Source organism: Drosophila subpulchrella, chromosome 2R (assembly GCF_014743375.2).
Source record: "Drosophila subpulchrella strain 33 F10 #4 breed RU33 chromosome 2R, RU_Dsub_v1.1 Primary Assembly, whole genome shotgun sequence".
NCBI classification, from domain to species: domain Eukaryota; kingdom Metazoa; phylum Arthropoda; class Insecta; order Diptera; family Drosophilidae; genus Drosophila; species Drosophila subpulchrella.
The window spans coordinates 19,174,883-19,195,289 of record NC_050611.1 but is presented as its reverse complement, the minus strand read 5'-3'; the positions used below and the strand labels follow the sequence as shown (position 1 = coordinate 19,195,289).

The window sequence follows — 20,407 nt, the reverse complement described above, 5'->3', positions numbered from 1 at the left end:
TTCCATACAAAAATAAAACAGTCTGGCCGTTTGTGTAAGGTTTAAAATAGAATTCACAGTGAAATTAAGTAGAAAAACAATATTTGTTACATGTTTTGAATAAATACCGCCTAAATTAAAATCGATTTATCAGCTAAGGATGGCAGTTTTAACTTAGTCCAGTTAGTTCTGCCAGGACTCGCGCACCTGTATGAGGAAATCCTCCAGCGCCATCTCGCCATGGACCACCAGGATGATGTCCTTTACGACACCCTCGTTCTTCTGTAGGTTGGCTTAAGAACAGATCAGAAATGACCCAGTTAATGCGCGATTGCTTGGTCAACTGCTTCCAGTGACGCTCCTTCAGTGGAGGAGTGTTCACCTTGATGTAGCTCCCACTTTTAATATGATATGTATTTAAATAAAATAAACGATTTAATTTAAATTAAGAATAATTTATAAATAAGTTTATAAGAACTTAAATTATCCTGTTTTTTAAACTGTAAATTAAATTTTAGGATACTTTTATAATATATATATAATAATATATATAACAATAATAATACTTTAAATTTAAAAACTCAATTTATATTAGTTATCGATATTTATTTAAATAAGTATTTTATTTATTATTTATGTTATCTATTTACTTAAATCAAACATTTAATTTTATCGTTTTTTTTATAAGATTATTTTATATTGCTCTGCTTAACAAAAAACCTTCCCTGCAAATTTGAACTTCATTCCGAAAGTTCTCAACAGATGGCGCTAAATGTAGTGTTGAAAAACGCATAGATAAGAAACTTAAAGTACGAACAAAAACCGAACCCAAAAACCCTCGTTTTCAGTTGTTCAGTTATAAACTGGAATTACTCGGGGGCGGACGTCATATAATATACCTCTGGCAATTGTTGTTGTTGTGCGTCGTCTTGGCCTGTTGTTTTTGTTGTTTACGTAGTTTTGCGTGTCTGGAAATCGAACGTGTGTGAATTTAATTTACGGTCGTAGAATTACCGCCAAGAGCAAACAACGCGTAAAAGGGACAATAGAAATAACAATAACAATAAATAAAGACCGTTTAAATCTTATGCAAGTGGCCAAGTGGTAGAGCTCCATTTGCATTTGAAACGAAACCAGTTTCCAGCGATTCGAGTGCACAATTGTCCAAAAAAGTGCAACGGTCGAGTTCAATAAACCGATCATTTGAGAGATAACGCCACAAATAGCTGTGGAATCTGCGAATAAATACCAATTTTGATGGGTTCAAGAGCAGTCTAGTCTTTGTTTACCGTTAGACGAGCTAGCTGAACCTTGAGCGGAGGAGCAGAACCACATGTTGCTCGGGTGAACCGGGGTTCTAGAGAGTGAGAGTGGTAGAGCCGCCACATAGATAAAGACAATCCATAGAGTGTGTGAACGACCTTGACTGGGCGGGGGCGTGAGATAAACCCGCAGAAGGTCTAAAGATCGAACTTGGCATATCGGTGTTGCATGGCAACCAGCGTCATCCGGAGCAGCGTTGTTTCGACCTCCGCCGGACGACGGAACATCTGCGACTGTCTGGCCCAGGAATCCGTGGGTTTGGGCAAGTCCTTACCAAAATCCAAGTCTGCCGATCACCTCAAGGACCTCACCTGCGCCTGCCTGCGCTGCCAGTACCTTTCGAAGGACCTCCAGGACTCCCAGAAGGAGGAGCTACCCGTGGAGCACACCCACCGACCAGTGAGTCCAGTCCTTGGCTCTCTGGGCGCCCTCAGCGCCAAGGAGTCACCCATCTTCGTGCGCCGCCAGATCTGGTTTCCCCCACAGGAGTCGCACCTCCGGCCGCCCCTCAGCTCCTCGCAGTTCTCGCTCCGGAGTGCCGCTCCAGCCTACGCCGAATCCCAGCCGGAGTTGGACCTCGGCGCCGTTGAGGCGCTGCAGCTCACATCGGCCATGCCCGTGGGAACCAATCGAACCCACATGGACATCAACCGGAATAACGGATACCTGCACAACGGAGTGAGTACCGAATCGCACAATGGGGCGGAGTTGTTTACGGACAGCACATGTCTAAATACCAATATCTTTCGGGGTCACGTTTAAAGTGGGCGGAGTAAATATACCTCAAAAAATAAGGGGATATCAGCAGAGAATTTAAGGTTAAGTTAATTGTTTTTTTTTTTAATATATTTTTTTAACGATTTCCTTTTTTAAAACTTAAATATTATCAATATGTTGTATTTTAATTCAAATATTTCTTGGGCCCCAAATATTTTTTTTTAGAAAAGAGGTCTTATTAATATGTAATAAGCTTTTCTCTTAATATAAATTCTATAAAGGTAACCATTTTTGAAACATTATTAAATTAAATATTTTAGTTAAGAGTGATGATTTCCCTTTATCTTTGTGCTTATAAGAAAACAAACTTTACTCCACCTTTTATATTTAACATGATTTTTTAAACAAATTGTCAATTTGACCAATGAAATAGTTACTCTATTTACTACTTACTACTGTTTTATAGTAGTTTTACTATTTTATAAAAGTTTTACTATTTTGTAGTAGTTTTACTGCTGGAGAGTAACCAAAGGAACCACATAATACAATAAACAATTTTTCAGTCACAACATACTATTTTAAAGTAGTAACTATTTTCTAGTAGTTACTATTTTATAGCAGTTTTAATATTTTGTAGTAGTTTAACTATATAATAGTATTTTTACTGCTGGATAGTAACCAAGGTAACCACATATACTGTAAGTTACTATTTTCATAGTGGTCAACTTTTTTGCGAAGTTACGTAACTATCCGTATTGGTAAATTTTACCCATAACATTTATTTGTGTGGACTACATTTTCGAGTGTAGGGAATGCCCAAAAATAAGTTGGCCAAGTGTTGCAATGCTTTTGGCTATTTTGCCTTGTCAGGCCGTTAACACAACCAGCGAGCACTCATTAACCGCTTAAGTCACTCAGAGAACTTGCCCGCCAGATGGGATTATAGAGCGAAGCACATGCTCGGAATGTGAAATAATTAAAATTCTCGTATTCCGGAAAATCCCCAGAGCTTTAATACATTTCCCCACCCACTTTACAGTGCTGAGTTTCCTTTCAGAATTGGTTTGTTTCTAATCTTTAAACAATCGATTGCCATTTTCCCTCGCACTAAGTGACCAATTAAATGGTAATGAAATTGAAATCGCTGTTACATTTGGAACCCAGCAGAGTTATAAACAAACCGATAAAATCAAAACAATGCCAAACGAACGAGCTGGGCTGAGGGGTACCACAAAAATTTCACTCTCTTCGTGGCTGCGGATATGGATATACCATACATGCCATATATAAGGGACGGATCCGGGGGCGAACACAATGTGGGTGTGTTCAGCTACTTAAGTGATTGCCGGTTAGTTAGATATACATAGATATCCGCTGCTGTTGAGAAACTATAATGGTTATTGGAAGGGCTGCTACCGTTTTGCTAGAAAAGCCAGACAACGTCACGTTTTAAGGTCAATTATTGAACCAGCCAGGGAAAGTGTTGGGTCTTTAATTAATGCCTGGCGTTGGTGGCATTTTTCAATTACGAATCGCACATGTGTGTAATACACTTGATGAATCACAAGGTCTTATTGCATTTTTGGTCACTATCTAATCATGGTTGCTTCCCTTCCTCATTTTTTTTCGCTGGTGACTCTCTGAAATGATAAGATATGAGCTAGCACCCCACTCCATGCTGCTGATAATACCCAAAGTTGCGTGTGCAGAGTCCATTGAGGGATCGCTCTCAGCCCCTCGGATAGCATCCTCCTCCTTATGTAATCAATCTCGAACTCCCTCTGCGCATCGCTGGATAAGGCATTGCACTCCGTATTATTGTTTGCTTGATTTTACTCTTGTGGCCGACTGATTAAATTTCCATGACAATTGCCGGGCCAACTGATAAGCATATGTATAGAGTAGTATTACGGGGAGAGTCCCAGCGCTTCCATTGCCAACTAATAAAATATAAAAATGTATAGTCTCCATGTTGACAATTAGAGCAATATCAACCTGCAATTTGGTTGGAGGTGATAAGATCGCAATTTATTATTTAAATAATAACTCAACTAACTTTAATATTATCTTAACGTTTCTAAGATTTGAAAAGATAGGGAATATTTCTCCTATTTTTATAAAAATATATTATAATTTTACATAACATCCATTTACTACTTAAACAGTAACTGAGTTATCACGAAAACAGTCAGATTAGACAGTTAAATATATAATGTATATATCATTATAACAAATTCTTTTTATAAATATGTGACAAATTTATTTAAAAAGCTCTATAAAATATAATTTTACATATCTTATTGCCCGGGAAAAAATTAATTTACATTTTACATTTGTAGAACAGATTTACTTGCATACTTTTTGGGGTTCAGTTAGACACGGTGTCTTTATAAAGTGTCCCCCATTTGATCGACCTAAAGCCAAACAGTTTAGCAATAAACGTAGTTTCCGAAACTATCTAAAATCATAGGTGTTGCTCCACATTGTTCTATTTAAAACTTAGCGTGATACATGCAATCCCAGTGGGTTTCATTTCGGAAACTTATACGTGCTCAGCTCCTTTTTTTTGGATCATACAAGCACGTGTCGACTGCACATGGAGCTGGGGGGAGGCTTCTTCTGATTCCCATTCGGTATGCGATTTACGGGTAAGAACTCCGGGCAGGACTTCATCGCATCCGGGCATCCGTGTGGCTTTTGTTCGGAATGGGGTCGTTGGGGTAATTGCAGGCGCCTGAGATGGTGGGACGAATGTTTCACATACCTCTTCTGTTTCCTGGCTGGATTGCGTGTAAACATTTGCAGGCACAAAAGGAATGCCTTCACGTTCGACATTTATGCGAAAGTGAATTTCTAATGCTTTCGGTTTCCCTGACACAAAATAGTTTAAAAGCCCTCGTCTCTCCAACTGGAATTTCAAAGATGGAGGAAATGTGTTTGCTCTAATCTTCTATGAATTATGTAAGCAGATTCTAGGGTTGACTTGTTCCCGATTTCAAAGTGTTTATATCGGTGTTGCTGTAGACAACACACTTTATTGTGTCTTGCTTTAAGAATATAATGCAATAATTCAGATTTAACAAAAACTGTCTAGCCGAAACACTCTATTGATCTATTGTAAACCAATGTGACATTAAGGTTGCCTATAGGGAAATAGATCATTATTGAGTAACACAATGCATAAATACAACAGTTGAAACATCAATAAGTTTACTTAAACTGGAAGACTATAGAGCTAAAGAATGGGCTATGTACCAATTTTCAGAAAATCTACGACACCCAACTAATGAATGTTTTATCTAGAAGAAGCTAGTGCTATTTAGATTGTAGCTATTGCAAAGAACTAGTTAACTATCCCACTTCTCAATGATATTGCGACCACAACAATGTATACCCAGATATTAGGAACTGTAATATCTTATTAAGTCAGGCTTGAGGCCACTTCCGTACTTCTGAGGGTGGGATCTATCTTGCTAAATGTGGATATGTGTGCCATCCCGTCTGCGTTTTGGGTTATTACTGGTGTAATCGTATATGGGCGATGTATCTCCATCCCAGTCGCCCTGCTCGCTGCTCTCTGCACTGCGGCTAACCACGTTTTGTAATAAGCGTAATTCTATATAGTCACGTCGCAGCAGTCAGTCGACAATCGGCCAAGACAAAGACAGCGCCCAACGGGCCAGATTGATGTTGATGTGTCGCCCACTTAATGCCGAGCGACTCTTTTGGGACAAGTTGATGCGTCAAATCCTCAGCTTAAAGGAAGCCCGCCAAGTGCGATGGAGCGTGGGGTTCTGGGGTGGTGTTTGGAGAGGTCAGGTCCAGAAATGGACACTGAGCACGCCCTGCTCCACTGGCTGTGCCGGATGATTGGCTGCCCTTCTTGCCATCATATCATATACTATATGATGTATAAGCTCGCCTTGATCCCAATGATAGAGCCCAGTGATTGGGGAGCAGGGCTAACTGGATGGACAACAAGTGTACACTATTGCTGGCCACCGGACACTGGTCAGTCTTTGTCCGGAGATTGCTTGATAAGCGGGTGTCCGCCGTTCAATCGCTCCATTCAAAGGCCCACCGGCTCTTCTCACGCTCATTTCGCAAGCGATTTTGGTTTCGAGGCGACAACCAGTGTTGGTAAGCGCACCTGGCCTCAGCTTTTTTCGTAACTGTAATGCTAAACCTCTCACCACAACCCAGGGGGCGGGGCAGAGGCGGGGCAGGGGCGGTTCCAACGGGGGGCGAACTAAAATTTATAAAAGCCTAGGCGTCGTCATTGGGGATTTCAGTGCGCGTTTGTTTTGTCTGCGCTGCGGTTGCTAAAAATTTCCAGGAGTTCAGGATCAGCAAAAAGGATCTAAATCGGTATTGGAAAACAATCTAGAGCAGATGGAAACCCTTGAAGAATCGCTAGAGATCATCAGCGCCAGTTGAAAATATGCCCAACGTGGACGAGCAGCGGGTAAAAGCCATAAAGCGAGCGGAATCGGATTTAGCAGAGGAGAAGGGTGACCACCAGGTGGAGGGTGAGGGAGATCCCAAGGAGGAGTCTGAGGAGGCCAGCGGCAAGATCAAGGGCCGTTCCCGATTCTCTGCGGCTTTGCGAAGCCTCTCCAAGTCGAAAACCAAAAGGGAAAGGGAGCTGGACAAAAGTGCCGAGAGGGAGACGAGAAGCGCGGAGGAGGAGGCGCAGGAAACGCCTGGCGAGCTGGAAGACGTGGCCAGTTCCATATCCACGGACAGCGGAGCTCTCGGGAAGACCAAGAAGAAGAGCCTGACGCGCCGCCTACTCTTGGGTGGCCTGAGGAAGACCGGGAAAACCTCAACAAAGGTGCGACCCCACAGCCTGGCCACCAGCGAAGACATCAGCGTGGAGCACTTGGAGGGTGGGACCCCACCACTGCCATCGCCACCCGGTTCACCCACCTCCGCCAGCAGCAGCACCCTGCAGATCACCATCAGTGGCAAGAAGGTGGAGCCAGCGCCAACCGCCAAGAAGAGCGGTAAGAGCAGGCCCAAGAGCGATACGGATTACCTGACACCCGCCGCCGAGGAGAGGAAGCCGAGAAAGAAAACCACTACCACCACGGTGACCACGAGAGATACCAGCAGCAGCACCCGCACCACCAAGCTGGTGGTGGCCAAGAAGAAGCCCCAGAGCCCCGAGAGAGGAGAGTCAACATTGCCATCCACATCGCCCCTTATCACCACCACCGAGAGCTCGAAAGATACGCCGCCCAGAGAGCGGGCACCAGCGAAACCGAGTCGCGTTCAGTCTGCCAGCGGCACCGGAGCTGTTCGCAAGTCCCAATCCTCGAGCGGATCCAGCAGGAAGCTGGAATTGATGCAGCAGCAGCAGCAGCGCGGCCACCGCCTCAACGCCAGACCACTGGCTGAACCAGCGAGTACGCAACCCCAGCCATCCGGGCAAGAGTCCCTGGACCCTGGATCCACATCCCCTCCAGCCGCTGACGACGGCATCTCCTCGGCGGAGAGTGCCCAGACCATTGCCAATCCCCCGCCCGTAGTCCGTTTTGCTGTGGGCAGTGCCGTGAGGAGTCCTCTGAGTGCCTACGAAGCCGCTTTGGCCGCCGCCGCCGCCAGTCAACAACCGAATTCCAATTCGAGTGACTCCAGTCTGCGGCGTCTCAGCTTCGCCCAGCAGCAGCTCATACTCGGCGACCACGACAGCATCGAGGGCAGGCGGGAAACGCTGCACTATCAGTCGGTGGCCAGTGAATACTCCAACCAGGACTCCGGGTCGGAGGACGAGAGCGAGGAGCAGGCGGAGGCCAGGGAGCCAGAGAGCGCCAAGCCCATGCCGGCCTTCGGTGACCTGACCATGGATCAGGAAATGGAACCGGTAAGGTGTCGCCATAGCCACAGCCATCGTCGTCGGATTGTCAGTTTGCCAGTTGGCCAGTTTACCAGCGAAGAAGCCCCACAAGTGCCGTGTTGGCCCCCTTATAGTGTGTGTGCCCGAGTGTCATTCAACTGTGCGGGCGGAGGGGAAGGTGGTAATTGCCAAGGGTCTCTCGTCAACTAACCAGCAAATCTCAGTGCGGATTGACAAGCTGGAGGAGGTGTAACTAATACCCGACTTAGAATTTATTAAAGTGCTGCTTTTTGAATCTTGGGAGAATTCGATTCTCACCTTTTGGGCCCAAAAGATGTTCTTTATATCGGTTTAAACTAGATATATGTTAGATCTATAATACATTCAAATCGACTTGTAGTTCCCGTATTCGCTATAGAATATCTTGTGATTTACTACTAGGAAGTTTCAGAAGGTATAAGTGATTTTTCAAAGATTTCTTCTACATAAAATCCGAAAATGTGCCATAACATATCATTATAACGTTATACTAATTTAATATCAAAATATACATAATATTTCCCGTATTCGCTATAAAATCTCTTGTGACTTAATACTAGGACTTGTAGAATGTATCAGTGATCTTTCAAAGATTTCTTCTACATAAAATCCGAAAATGGGCCATACCTATATCATGAAAACGTTAAACTAATTTAATATCAAAATCTTTCGAGATAGTACAGGGACTTTTATAATTTTATCTAGAGAACAGATGTCCTCCTTGAAACTGAACGATATACAATCTATCTCCTAACTAATTCCCTTTCAATCCTCTCTTCCAGGCCATCATGACGTCCACTAGCGATAAGCGCGAGCATCTGTACAAGATTCTAGTCATCGGCGAACTGGGCACCGGCAAGACATCCTTCATCAAGCGCTATGTTCACCAGTTCTTCAGCCAGAACTACAGGGCCACCATTGGCGTGGACTTCGCCCTGAAGGTGCTCCAATGGGACGCGAATACGATAGTGCGCCTCCAGCTGTGGGATATCGCTGGTCAGGAGAGGTTCGGCAACATGACCCGGGTGTACTACAAGGAGGCGGTTGGGGCGTTCATCGTTTTCGATGTGACGCGCAGCGGGACCTTCGATTGCGTGAGCAAGTGGAAGGAGGACCTGGACTCCAAGGTGCAGCTGCCGGATGGCAGTCCCATTCCGTGCATCCTGCTGGCCAATAAAGTGAGTGTTTGGGAGGAGCTTTTATAAAAGCCCTTTCTGTGAAACCTTTCATTCAGAAACTATGAGTACTTTAGGATTATGATACAAAGTTGGTTTATAAAGTCAAAGATTATAATATAAGAATACCATTTCTGATGAAGTGTTACGATAACAGCTTAAATGTTTCCTAATCTTACAGTGCGACCAGGAAAAGCAGGGCATTATAACGCAGCCGGAGAAGATGGATGAGTATGTGAGGGAAAATGGTTTCGCCGGCTGGTTTGAGACGTCCGCCAAGGAGAACATCAACATCGACGAGGCAGCCCGTGCCCTCGTGAACAAGGTGATAATCCGTGCTAATCCTTGGCCAAAGCCCAGCTAATCTTTCTCCGCTTACCCGACAGATACTCATCAACGATAAGCTGATATCTGCCGATCTAGCCGATGGCGAGAAGTTCAACCTGAGCTCTGGCGATGCAGCCGGTTCGGATGCCAAGAACAAGTGTTCCTGCTGACCTGGGACCGAGGTCCGGCGATTTGCTATACATTCCAATTACCATTCCCAGTCTGAGCGCGTCCAAGAGCGGTTTTCTAAGACAGAAACGCAATGTGCCTACGTCCATTCCATGTTCATGTTGTTAGAAGATAGCGATAACTATGCTTAGGGTTTCAACGTAACATTTGTCTAAGACTTAGTCTCATCCGCATCCCAGCCATCATCCCGTCCATCTATCCATCAGTTGCCGTCAGTTCGACTTTATCTTTAACACCCCAGGTCGTAGATCCCGATAAGAATACGAGTCAACACTCTAACATCGGGAGTTTATATCGTGGCACATACATAGCTTACCTACGCATACGCCCCATTATTATTATCATTATTATCGCCCGTAGCCGGGAGGATTAGCCGAAGATAGTGCAGCATCCGTATCATAGCATTCTACATTTGTGTAAAATACGATCGTGTTCTTGTTTTTGTTTGTTTTATTTGCCTTCGCTGGCGAGATTGTTTTATCTTGGAATTATTACTCTCACATGCAAACACGCTCTGCCATCTTTATTTGCATTTAGATAACAATACGTACGATTTATGCAATACGAAATGAGAAATAAAGTTTTTAATGGTAGTTAAGTAATAAAGAAGTGTTTTATTGGTCGTATGGACTGTTAGTCGGAACAGATCAAACTAAACCAAAAACTGAAATTTGTATCGTCTTCGAAAAATTTGTGAGTTTACTTAAATATGTCATTATTGTGAGAAAATAAATAAAAATATTAAAATTTTATTGGCCTTGCTACTGTTAAATGGTTTGAATTACAACGTTTTCTGCATTTAATTTGTTTTTCTTCTTCCCGCCAAAAAAGTTCCGGTTTTTCCCCGACCGGCGATGTTTTTATGGAAAACTTTTCAGTATCGATCGATAGTATCGATCTATCGAAAGTCTTCGATATGAAGACGTTTATAAAAAAGTGTTTTTGGAATTTTCACTACAAATAAGTCTTGCAGTTGAGTGATTAGAAAAATGTTTCTGAAAAATGTGTTTATATATTTGGAAAAAAAAACGAATTTAATGGGTAAAGTGGTGGGACACAAATCGTAAACGGTTTTAAAAGTGTATAATCTTAAAATACGATTTCAAAAAATTTCGATCTTTGAGTTGCTTTGTCCTTTTTTTTTTAAGAGTTTCAAACTATAAACACTATGTTTATAACAATTGACAAAGAATCAAACCAATTTAATGCGTCTCATGAATACCCTTAATAAAAGTGTTGCAAAACACGGAAATTATCGATAGAAGTGCAGTAACCATCGATAGACAGCAGACAAGTGCCAGCGATATTAGTGTTGTGTAGCCGTGTTACTGCTAAATTGTTTATTGCAAAAATCTGCAAACGGAGGATAGTAGGGCAAATAGAGGATAGTACAAGTCGGCGAAATGTGTTAGATGTTTAAGGTAAGCCGCCGCGACAGAGGGATTGTGGCCGCAATGGCCATGTCCGATGGACTGCGCTTTTGGGGCCGCAGCATTCCGCACTCGTCACGTTCGCGTTTACTCCCCTTTTCTGGCCTTTGTTGGGGCTCCGCTGGCACTTCTGCTGATAAGTGCCCCAGTCGACTTAATTAATCAGTGCCCCGGAGTCGGGGGCAAGTCAATTGGATATTTGGGAAACGCGCAGCGAGCCCGAAACGCCAGTTGGAGGAGAAGCTTTTGCTCTGATTGAACTCCCGTTCCCACACTCTACATATCTTTCTATCGCCCTCAGTTGCTGACTAATACTGGGTGGAAGGTAATCAGTTGGAATCGCCGCAAGACACGATGCAGCCGCCGAGGGAAAACGTCGATCTGGAGTGCTTCCTGGTGACCAAGCACTCCTGGAAGGGCAAGTACAAGCGCATCCTCTCCATCGGCACGGCCGGCATCTCCACCTACAATCCGGACAGGCTCGACCTGACCAATCGATGGTCCTATTCGGACGTCGTGGCAGCAGCTCCCTCTAAGACCTCAAATGTGAGTTTAACCTATGCTCCAGGTTATCTTAGGTAACCCTGTTTCCTTTTCAGATTCCCAATGAGTTTGTGCTGACCATCAAGAAGGACAAGAAACTGGATACAATCAAGTTGTCGTCGGAGTACCGCAATGATATACTTAGCTCAATATTAAAATACTACAAGGAGTTTGCTGACAAGCCGAAAAATGCTCAGGTTTGCATATCTAACCATTATTCGGTTTTCAATTTCAATGGATACGACAGATTTGGCATTGGATCCACTTTTGTAGCTTGAAACACTACGGTGTTAGACTTTCTTTACTCTGCAACCGATAATAATTACAATAATTTCTTTCGATCTGATCTTGAAAACTTTATATGAAATTTACACAACCTAAATCTAAACTTATCAATGTCTACGCCCACAGCGCTTTAGTGCCTACAAATACCACTGGTCGGGCATCAGCCTGCCCACTGTGCTGGAGGTCACGCCCTGCTCGCTGGACCAGCTCGATCCAACGACCAACGACGTCCTGGCCAGCTACATGTACAAGGACATCGAGGGAATAATAGGTAGCTATGCACACTCGACTCGCTTGCATCAATTAATGTGTCTTGTTTCGTCTTCATGTGCCTCAATTTTTAATTCACTGTGTACGCTTTGTTCTTTTTTGTTGCTTGCTGCACTCATCTTTTGGTATTTGTTTACGTTTGCGCACGTTTTAAGCAGGCATCTCGGACTATGAGGGAGGAATTGTGATGGCCTATGGCGGCTTTAGTCGCCTGCATCTATTCAAGGCGCTGAATCACCACGAGATCGTCCAGAATATAGCACAGAGATCGGCCCAGTTTCTGGGCATCGAAACCAAAATACTCAAGAGTCAGATCACGCTGGAGCAGTTCGAGAGGCAGCGCTTTGGGAAGTTCAGGTGAGGTCTTAGGAACAACATATGAAAGAAAACAGTTGGCTGAACAAGTTTTAAATTTTCAGCGGCGATCAGTTTCAAACCTCGTCAACCGAGTTCTCAGTGCATAAGATAACATCCCGCCATCCGGATCCGGTGAAACGCATTCTCTGCCTTACGGAAGTGACGCTGCTAGAGCGGGATCCTCAAACCTATAGCGTCTGCACCCTGCGCCCGCTTACCGACGTGTTCGCCTTGGTTCGCGACAAGGACAATCTTCAGCGATTCAGCATCGAATACAAGAACGGAATAGTGCGCAGCTACAGCACCAACGATCGAGACTCGCTGTTGGCCACTGTTCTGGATGCAGTGCGCTCCAGTGGCAACCAGGATGTTCACGTTCGCATTGGCAACACCCCGCGTGGCAAGCGGTATGTGCCTTTGAACAGCTCCGTTGACGAGGAGACGGAGGCGAACTTGATGCGTCTGGTCATCAACAATTTCCAGAACCCTTCTAAGCGCTACGAAATCCTGGAGCGCTTCAATGCCAATGTGCCTCACAGTGGCCTTAACTACAGTGTGACTCAGGATGTATGTCTTTCCAATGAATTGATTAAAGATCATTCTAATCAAAGGGTCAATTTACAGAGTTTGTTTGCCGAAAACAAAGATAAGCTCATTCTAAGTGCCCTGCAGGCGTTGGCGCAGAAAGAGCTGGACAGCCCCACGGCACAGCTAACTAACTTGGAGCTGGAGGCTATATTCCATGCACTTACGCGTCTGCTGGCCAGCAAAGTGGGCTACGCAGCCTTTACCAATCTCACTGGGTAAGAAAATCATGTTGTCCTTTAATAAAACCCAATTTTAAAGTTGCATTACCTTTCAGTTTTCGTGAGATCATCGGTACAAAGGTGGTGGCCGCTTTAAGGCGCAAGGATCTGGCTGTGACATACTCCGCCATTGACATGATAAACTCACTAATGCATTCTGTTAATTCTGACCACGATTTGAAGCAGGAGCAACTAAATAAATCATCAATTCTGTCATCGAAATCGTTTCTGGAAACCCTGCTAAATATGTGGACAACCCATGTGGTATTTAAGAATTTCATATATTTCGCCTGAATTGTTGCAAACATTGCTTTTATTTTCAGAGCCATGGCAGTGGTGCTCTGGTGCTTTCAGCAATGCTGGACTTCATGACCTTTGCCTTGTGCGTGCCTTACAGCGAGACCACTGACGGCAAGCAGTTCGATATTTTGCTGGAGCTGGTCGCCGATCGTGGTCGCTATTTGTACAAACTATTCCAGCACCCGTCGCTGGCGATCGTAAAGGGAGCTGGCCTGGTCCTACGGGCCATCATAGAAGAGGGTGAACTGCCAGTGGCGCAGCAAATGCAGGCCTTGGCTTTGGATGAGGCGGCACTGTGCCGGCACTTGCTGGTGGCCCTGTACACGCCCTCCAATGATCCCACCCAGACCACCCAACGTCAGTTGTCGCGACACTTAATTGGACTGTGGTTAACGGACAGCGAGGAGGCCATGGAGCTGTTTAAACGCATCTTTGTTAGTTATAATCTGTTGAATTTCCGACCAAACTTGTAATTAAACATTATTCTTTCAGCCCGCTGGCCTGTTGACCTTCTTGGAGTCGGAGGACTCTGTTCCAGAGTCGGATGTCGAAGAGGACAAACTAAATTTCCGAGACAATCTCAAATTCGCAATACAACATTCCAACAAAACCCGCAAAAATGTGATAGAGAAGCATTTACAAGGCATCAAACACTGGGGCATGAACCTCATCGAGAAGCAGGATGGAGCGGCACAGGCGCTGAAGAACCGTCCAGTGGTGCTGCGAAATCGACGCCAAAAGAAAAAGACATCTGATGTCGTTGTGAATCTGCCTTTCTTCTTTTACAGCTTTGCCAAAGATCATAGTCTCCCAAATTTAATATGGAATCACAAGGTACATATTCGGATATAATTTGTTATGTAGGGTAATTCTTTAAAAATATATTTGTAGACCCGTGAGGAGTTGCGCATGTGCCTGGAGAACGAGCTGCGGCAGTTCCTCAACGATCGTGACTTGGCTGGCCAGATGATTGTTGCTTGGAATTATCAGGAATTCGAGGTTGGCTACCAATGTCTAGCTGATGAGATCAAAATTGGAGACTACTACATTCGTTTGATACTGGAGAAGGACGACTGGCCGCAGAATCTAGTGAAGGATCCGTGAGTTCGCTCTTCTGACTAGCTCAATATGCAAACTCAAACCCAATTTTCCTTTAAGAATTGAGCTGTTTAATGCCTTGTATCGACGCGTGTTGTGCCGCCAGCGCGTAAATGATGACCAGATGACTGTGTTTTCCCTGCAGGCTTTGGCTAAAGTCTACCGACGTTACCACGCCGAGATTGGCAAGTTCAACGATATGTCTTACATTCTGCAGCTCAGCGATAGGGTGTGTTTAATGAACATCTAAATGTGTGATTCTTTATTAATACTATTTCATTCCCTTTTAGTGTCTTTCCCCCTCCATGCGCGATGCCCTGATCAACCTGATTTCTTGCCTGGTTCTGGAGAAATCCAACAGTCGAGCCCTCATCGATCATGTACAGTGCCTAGTGGATCTCATCACTCTGGCCCATCTGCACAAGGGACGGGCCCAGCTCAATACAAAAACGAATGTTATTGAAGCAGGTCCCAATATGGCTGCCTACGAAGAGAAGGATTGGTACTACAACATCGAGAAGGATGGCCAGAAGCCAGAGCGTCAAGGACCCATCACTTACTCGGAGCTCAAGGAACTTTGGCAGAAGGGACTCATCACGCCAAAGACCCGTTGCTGGGCCATCGGCATGGATGGCTGGCGATCGCTTCAGCAGATCCCCCAGCTAAAGTGGTGCCTCATCGCAAAGGGCACACCGCTCTACGACGAGACTGAGCTGTCTTCAAAGATTCTAGACATACTGATCAAGTGTACTAGCTTCTTTCCAAGTCGCACCCAAAATGGTGTAGCAGTGCTCATCCCAGGTCCAAAGTTGTCGCGCAAACTTTCGGAGTTCATCTGCCTTCCCCATGTGGTACAAGTGTGCCTAACCCACGATCCCGGATTACTGGAACGCGTGGCCACGCTGCTCTACCAGATTATGGAAGACAATCCGGAGATGCCCAAAGTCTACCTCACGGGAGTCTTCTACTTCATGCTCATGTACACAGGAAGCAATATTCTGCCGATCACCAGGTTCCTCAAGATGACGCATATGAAGCAGGGATTCCGCAGCGAAGAGGTTAATAATACATCCAATGGATCAAGTCAGTACTAATTTTTGTTTTCCATCGCAGACCTCTCAATCCGGCATCATGCACCGCAGCATCCTTGGTCAGCTGCTGCCCGAGGCTATGGTCTGTTTCCTGGAAAACTATAGCGCAGAAAAGTTTGCGGAGATCTTCCTTGGCGAGTTCGACACGCCCGAGGTGATATGGAGCTCAGAGATGCGACGTCTACTAATAGAGAAGATCGCCGCCCATATCGCGGACTTCACGCCTCGACTTCGTGGCCATACAATGGCTAGGTATCCGTATTTGGCCATTCCAGTGATCAGCTATCCACAGTTGGAGAATGAGCTTTTCTGTCACATCTACTACCTGCGTCATCTGTGCGATACCCAAAAGTTCCCCAACTGGCCCATCTCAGATCCGGTGCAACTCCTTAAGCACACACTCGACGCCTGGCGCAAAGAGGTGGAGAAGAAGCCTCCTCAGATGACAATCCAACAGGCCTACCAAGACTTAGGCATTGACCTCACCAAGACTCCCAAGCCAGACGAGTCCATGATTCGCAAGAGCTACTATAAGCTGGCGCAGATGTATCATCCTGACAAGAATCCCAATGGGCGAGAGATTTTCGAGAAAGTGAATCAGGTGCGTAGATCAAGAGCCAACTGATAATCGATGATTTATTGGAGCCATTCTTCTTTTAGGCGTATGAATTCCTTTGTTCGCGAAACGTCTGGAGCTCGGGTGGGCCAGATCCCAATAATATTGTGCTTATACTGCGCACACAGAGCATTCTATTTGAGCGTTATCCTGATGGCAAGTGTTTGCCAATTTTGTTAAGTCAGAAACTTTAACTATTTCTTTATTACAGTTTTGCGACCGTACAAATATGCTGGCTACCCGCAGCTCATTAAGACCATTCGTCTGGAGACCCGTGATGATGAGCTTTTCTCCAAAGAGGCTCAGCTGCTGACAGCTGCCTCCGAATTGTGTTACCACACAGTTCATTGCTCCGCCTTAAATGCTGAAGAACTGCGCCGAGAGGAAGGTATAGAGGCGCTTCTGGAGGCCTACACCCGCTGCGTTTCCATTCTGGGAGTAGACTCCAAGCCGGATTCGCTGCACTACCAGGTCATATCGAACGTGACGCGATGCTTCGAAGTGGCGTGTAACTTTGAGAAGTGCAAGCAGAAGATCATCCAGCTGCCACAGCTGCTGTCGGACGTGTGCCGGGTGGTCTACTTTAAGCACACGCTCTCGGTAAGCTTGGTGACTAGCCTGGCGGCCAACAACTACGACCTGCAATGTCAACTGTCTCGGAATGGCGTGCTTTGGTCCCTGCTGCTGTTCATCTTCGAGTACGACTACACGCTGGACGAGAGCGGTGTGGAGGTCAGCGACAAGTCCAACCAACAGCAGCTGGCCAATAACCTGGCAAAGATGGCCGTCCTCGGGTGCATCTCTCTGGCGGGATACAGCATGGAGTTGCGACAAAAGCCGGTGACGGGAAGCGAAGCAAACTCGCCAGCGGGCAAGGCGCCACCAGCCATCAAACCGAAGCCATCGTTGCCTGCTGCCTCCAGCTCAACGTACACCCTGAACGCCCACAATCCGCTGCAGAGCAAACAGCTGGCCATCACGAGCGGGAAGGAAAAGGAGCCGGACACCTCGTCTGGCAGCAGTGACACCTCAAGTTCCACGCCCACCGAAAGCGAGCAGCAACAGCAGGTGGCGAGGAGCAGTCCCAGTGCCATCCAGCAGAAGTACATTGTGACTGGGGAAGCGAAAAACGCACTGATCAAGAAGGTGCTGGATCGCCTGCTTACTCGTTACATTGCCAACCAGTTGGCCACGGGCCGCGACAGTGACGTGCTCAAGCTGCTCACGGCGAACACCCGAAATCCCTACCTCATCTGGGACAATGGCACCCGCGCTCAGCTCAAGGATTTCCTCGAGCAGCAGCGAACGGCCTCCGCCAAGGAGACGCTTGAGGACATTACCCAAGTCGCTGAGTTGGTTTCCAGCTTTGAGTTCGATGCACACAAGTAAGTAATGTGGATAGCAGTTGAGACTTTATTTATAACCTCGATTTTATCCAGAGACGAGCTGCAGATCGGCGGTATATTCATACGCATCTACAATGATATGCCCACCCATCCTATTGCTCAGCCGAAGCTTTTCATCATGGATCTGCTGGAATACCTAAAGCACGCCTTTCAATTTCTGCAATACAAGAAGAATCCGGCATCAGCTGCCGCTGCCGCTAGCGCAGCTCCCAAAATGGGCAGTGATGGCATTCTGACCCCCACTCTAGCGCCCAATCATCCCCAGTTGCAGCAGGCTTCGACTGGCAAACCAGGCAGTACCTTCGATGAGGTTCTTACTGCTTACAACCGATCGAAGAGCCGGAAAAAACTGGAGACGGACGCCCAGACGGAGCAGCAGTTGGCCTTGCAGCAGAGCAAATATGACTTCGGCAGCGACACAAAGCTTGAACTGCACATCACCATGGTGCTGAAAGCATTGATAGCAGTGATCAAGGCGAACGCCGAGGTGGAGATCCAGTGCATCGGAAACTTTGATATGATCTTTGGTTTCCTGGCCAGCAACATATTCTCCGATGTAAGGATTTGGTTTGGTTTTCCGTAAGGCATTTAATAACCCTTTGTTTTCCAGAACTCTACTGTTAAAACGGTGGCCTTGGAGGTGGTTTCTCTGGTCTCGCGAAACAAGGAGTGCGTCTCGGAAGTGGCAGCCTGTGAGATTCTGGGCAACTATCTGGTGGCCCTCAAGGATCCAGAGCTGCGTGCCAGCCAAGTGAAAGTGCTGGAGACTCTGTCAGGACTGATGAACGTGCAAGAGATGATTAAGGAAGCCCAAACCAAGGGCGCCACCATATATCTGCTGGACATGTTCTGCAACTCGCGTAACCCGCAGATCCGCGAGATGTGCGCGGGTATTCTGGCTAAGATGACAGCGGATCGTTTGAGCGGTCCGAAAGTACGGATTACGGTGTCGAAATTCCTACCAGCTCTGTTCATCGACGCCATGGTGGAGTCGCCGCCCACGTCCGTGCAGCTTTTCGAATCCATTCACGAACATCCAGAGTTGATTTGGAACGACAGCACGCGATCGAATGTCTGCGATGCTGTGGCCGACACGTGCCAAAGGTAATCATTGGAAGCCTGCCGCTTTGTTGTCCATGTTCTTACAACTGTACTCCTTACAGATTCTATCAGCTGCAGAAGCAGAATCCCCGCCATGTGTGGAAGGATCCGGAAATACTTAAAGACATTGTATCCAATGAAATCGTCGTGGCCGGCGTCTACCTCCGACTGTTCGTCAGCAATCCCGCCTGGACGCTGCGCAAGCCGAAGCAATTCCTCTCCGACCTCCTGGACTTTGTCGTTGAGCAGATCGGCAAGAGTTCCTCCGAGCAGGATGTGCTCGACCTGTCCACCACGGCGCTGGTTGAGCTTCTACGCTCGCAGCCCAATCTGGCGGACGACATACCAGTGCTCGGACACATACCAAAGCTGTTTAACCTGCTTTCGGTGCAGCCAAAGAACACGCTATCAGTATTACATCAGCTCTCGCTGTCTGAGGTTGGGAGCTACAAACTATTTAGTTATATTACCTTTTAAAATATTTATATTACCTTTTAGTTCTGCGTGAGTGCCATTTCGCAGACGGAGTGTGTGGCGCCGTTAAAGAAGTGTATGGAGCACAACCGGGATTGCATCGAGAAGGCCTGCGAGGCTCTCAGCCGCCTTTTTAAGCACCAGCATGTAAGATTTTAAAAAGTTCTTCTAATACTCCCAATAATATTTATATATATATATTTTTTCTTAGGACTCTCTGATCAGTCAATCCCTAGAAGTGGGTCTTATACCATTTCTGCTGGGACTATTGGACAGCCGTCTTGAGTTCGTGGACAATCCTTCGGCGGTTAAAGCGCAAATAGTGGCGGCGCTTAAGGGAATGACGCACAATCTCAATTACGGCGATCGGGTCACGCAGATCCTGCTCAAGCATCCCGTGTGGGCCGAGTTTAAGGATCAACGCCACGACCTGTTCATTGCCGACACCACTATACGTGGCTATCTGACGGGTAGGTTTAGAATCCCTATAGTTCTATGGTATATCATTAATTTCTCTCTTTTAAAGGTGTCAATCCCACGGCTGGCTACCTGACGGCGGGACCTGCGCAAAGCGTGGAAGTGCTCACCTCACCGCCGCCCATCGATCGCGACGATCCTTCGGCCCGTCCACCCATCGATTAGCGACTTGTTATCCGCCGGACCAAGGCCAAGGCCTAGGCTGGCATTTTGAGTTGATTACGCTATTATGGAGCCTTCGATTGCCAAGGAATCAGACATATGGAAACGGACACGGACTTGCACGGGTTTCCCCCCCCAATTATTGTATTAAACTTTTTCATATTTTTTACACTCGCAGCCAATTGTACGTAGCGTGGAAAAGGCAGGCGCGGCAATCGTCAGCCCGCATATTATTAAATTGTAACAAAGTTTCATTTTTTATATTTATAAAAAAATCTGTATAAATAATTAGTTATTAGTTTATACACCGATCATAAACAACCTAACTAGAGCATGCATAAAGTGATTATACATATTATGGAATAAAGCCGATTCATTAAAAATGAAAGTCAAGTGTTTTAAG

General features: G+C 45.9%; 2 protein-coding genes across 5 annotated transcripts; both read left to right on the top strand.

Moving 5' to 3' along the window:
• Window positions 1-866: 866 nt before the first annotated feature.
• LOC119549871 (ras-related protein Rab-32) lies at window positions 867-10,197 on the top strand. Of its 3 annotated transcripts, none has more exons than XM_037858170.1 (4): window positions 867-1,980; window positions 8,680-9,075; window positions 9,254-9,397; window positions 9,459-10,197. In XM_037858170.1, the coding sequence occupies exons 1-4, from the start codon at window positions 1,471-1,473 to the stop codon at window positions 9,567-9,569; spliced, it is 1,161 nt and encodes a 386-aa protein (XP_037714098.1). In that variant the 5' UTR covers window positions 867-1,470; the 3' UTR covers window positions 9,570-10,197. The 3 variants fall into 3 exon arrangements, with proteins under 3 accessions (XP_037714098.1, XP_037714099.1, XP_037714097.1); XM_037858171.1 differs by lacking the exon at window positions 867-1,980 and adding an exon at window positions 6,144-6,159; XM_037858169.1 differs by lacking the exon at window positions 867-1,980 and adding an exon at window positions 6,312-7,885.
• A 680-nt stretch (window positions 10,198-10,877) lies between these two features.
• On the top strand, window positions 10,878-20,392 carry LOC119549450 (dnaJ homolog subfamily C member 13). Of its 2 annotated transcripts, none has more exons than XM_037857547.1 (22): window positions 10,878-11,009; window positions 11,320-11,564; window positions 11,618-11,758; window positions 11,973-12,117; window positions 12,275-12,473; window positions 12,536-13,040; window positions 13,098-13,276; window positions 13,336-13,543; window positions 13,603-14,013; window positions 14,072-14,413; window positions 14,471-14,679; window positions 14,738-14,906; window positions 14,968-15,735; window positions 15,791-16,369; window positions 16,429-16,540; window positions 16,596-17,769; window positions 17,824-18,346; window positions 18,401-18,894; window positions 18,954-19,329; window positions 19,390-19,512; window positions 19,577-19,835; window positions 19,892-20,392. In XM_037857547.1, the coding sequence occupies exons 2-22, from the start codon at window positions 11,373-11,375 to the stop codon at window positions 20,005-20,007; spliced, it is 7,224 nt and encodes a 2,407-aa protein (XP_037713475.1). In that variant the 5' UTR covers window positions 10,878-11,009; window positions 11,320-11,372; the 3' UTR covers window positions 20,008-20,392. The 2 variants fall into 2 exon arrangements, with proteins under 2 accessions (XP_037713475.1, XP_037713474.1); XM_037857546.1 differs by having other exon boundaries at window positions 12,272-12,473.
• Window positions 20,393-20,407: the final 15 nt, after the last annotated feature.

What these genes read in the sequence shown, in the direction of transcription:
- LOC119549871 (XM_037858169.1), top strand. Translation starts at nt 6,461, where the DNA reads ATGCCCAACGTGGACGAGCAGCGGGTAAAAGCCATAAAGCGAGCGGAA. An exon ending in GCATCCTGCTGGCCAATAAA is followed by an intron (nt 9,076 to 9,253) that starts GTGAGTGTTTGG and finishes CTAATCTTACAG; the next exon opens with TGCGACCAGGAAAAGCAGGG. An exon ending in CCCGTGCCCTCGTGAACAAG is followed by an intron (nt 9,398 to 9,458) that starts GTGATAATCCGT and finishes CTTACCCGACAG; the next exon opens with ATACTCATCAACGATAAGCT.
- LOC119549450 (XM_037857546.1), top strand. Translation starts at nt 11,373, where the DNA reads ATGCAGCCGCCGAGGGAAAACGTCGATCTGGAGTGCTTCCTGGTGACC. An exon ending in CTCCCTCTAAGACCTCAAAT is followed by an intron (nt 11,565 to 11,617) that starts GTGAGTTTAACC and finishes TTTCCTTTTCAG; the next exon opens with ATTCCCAATGAGTTTGTGCT. An exon ending in TTTTCGAGAAAGTGAATCAG is followed by an intron (nt 16,370 to 16,428) that starts GTGCGTAGATCA and finishes TTCTTCTTTTAG; the next exon opens with GCGTATGAATTCCTTTGTTC.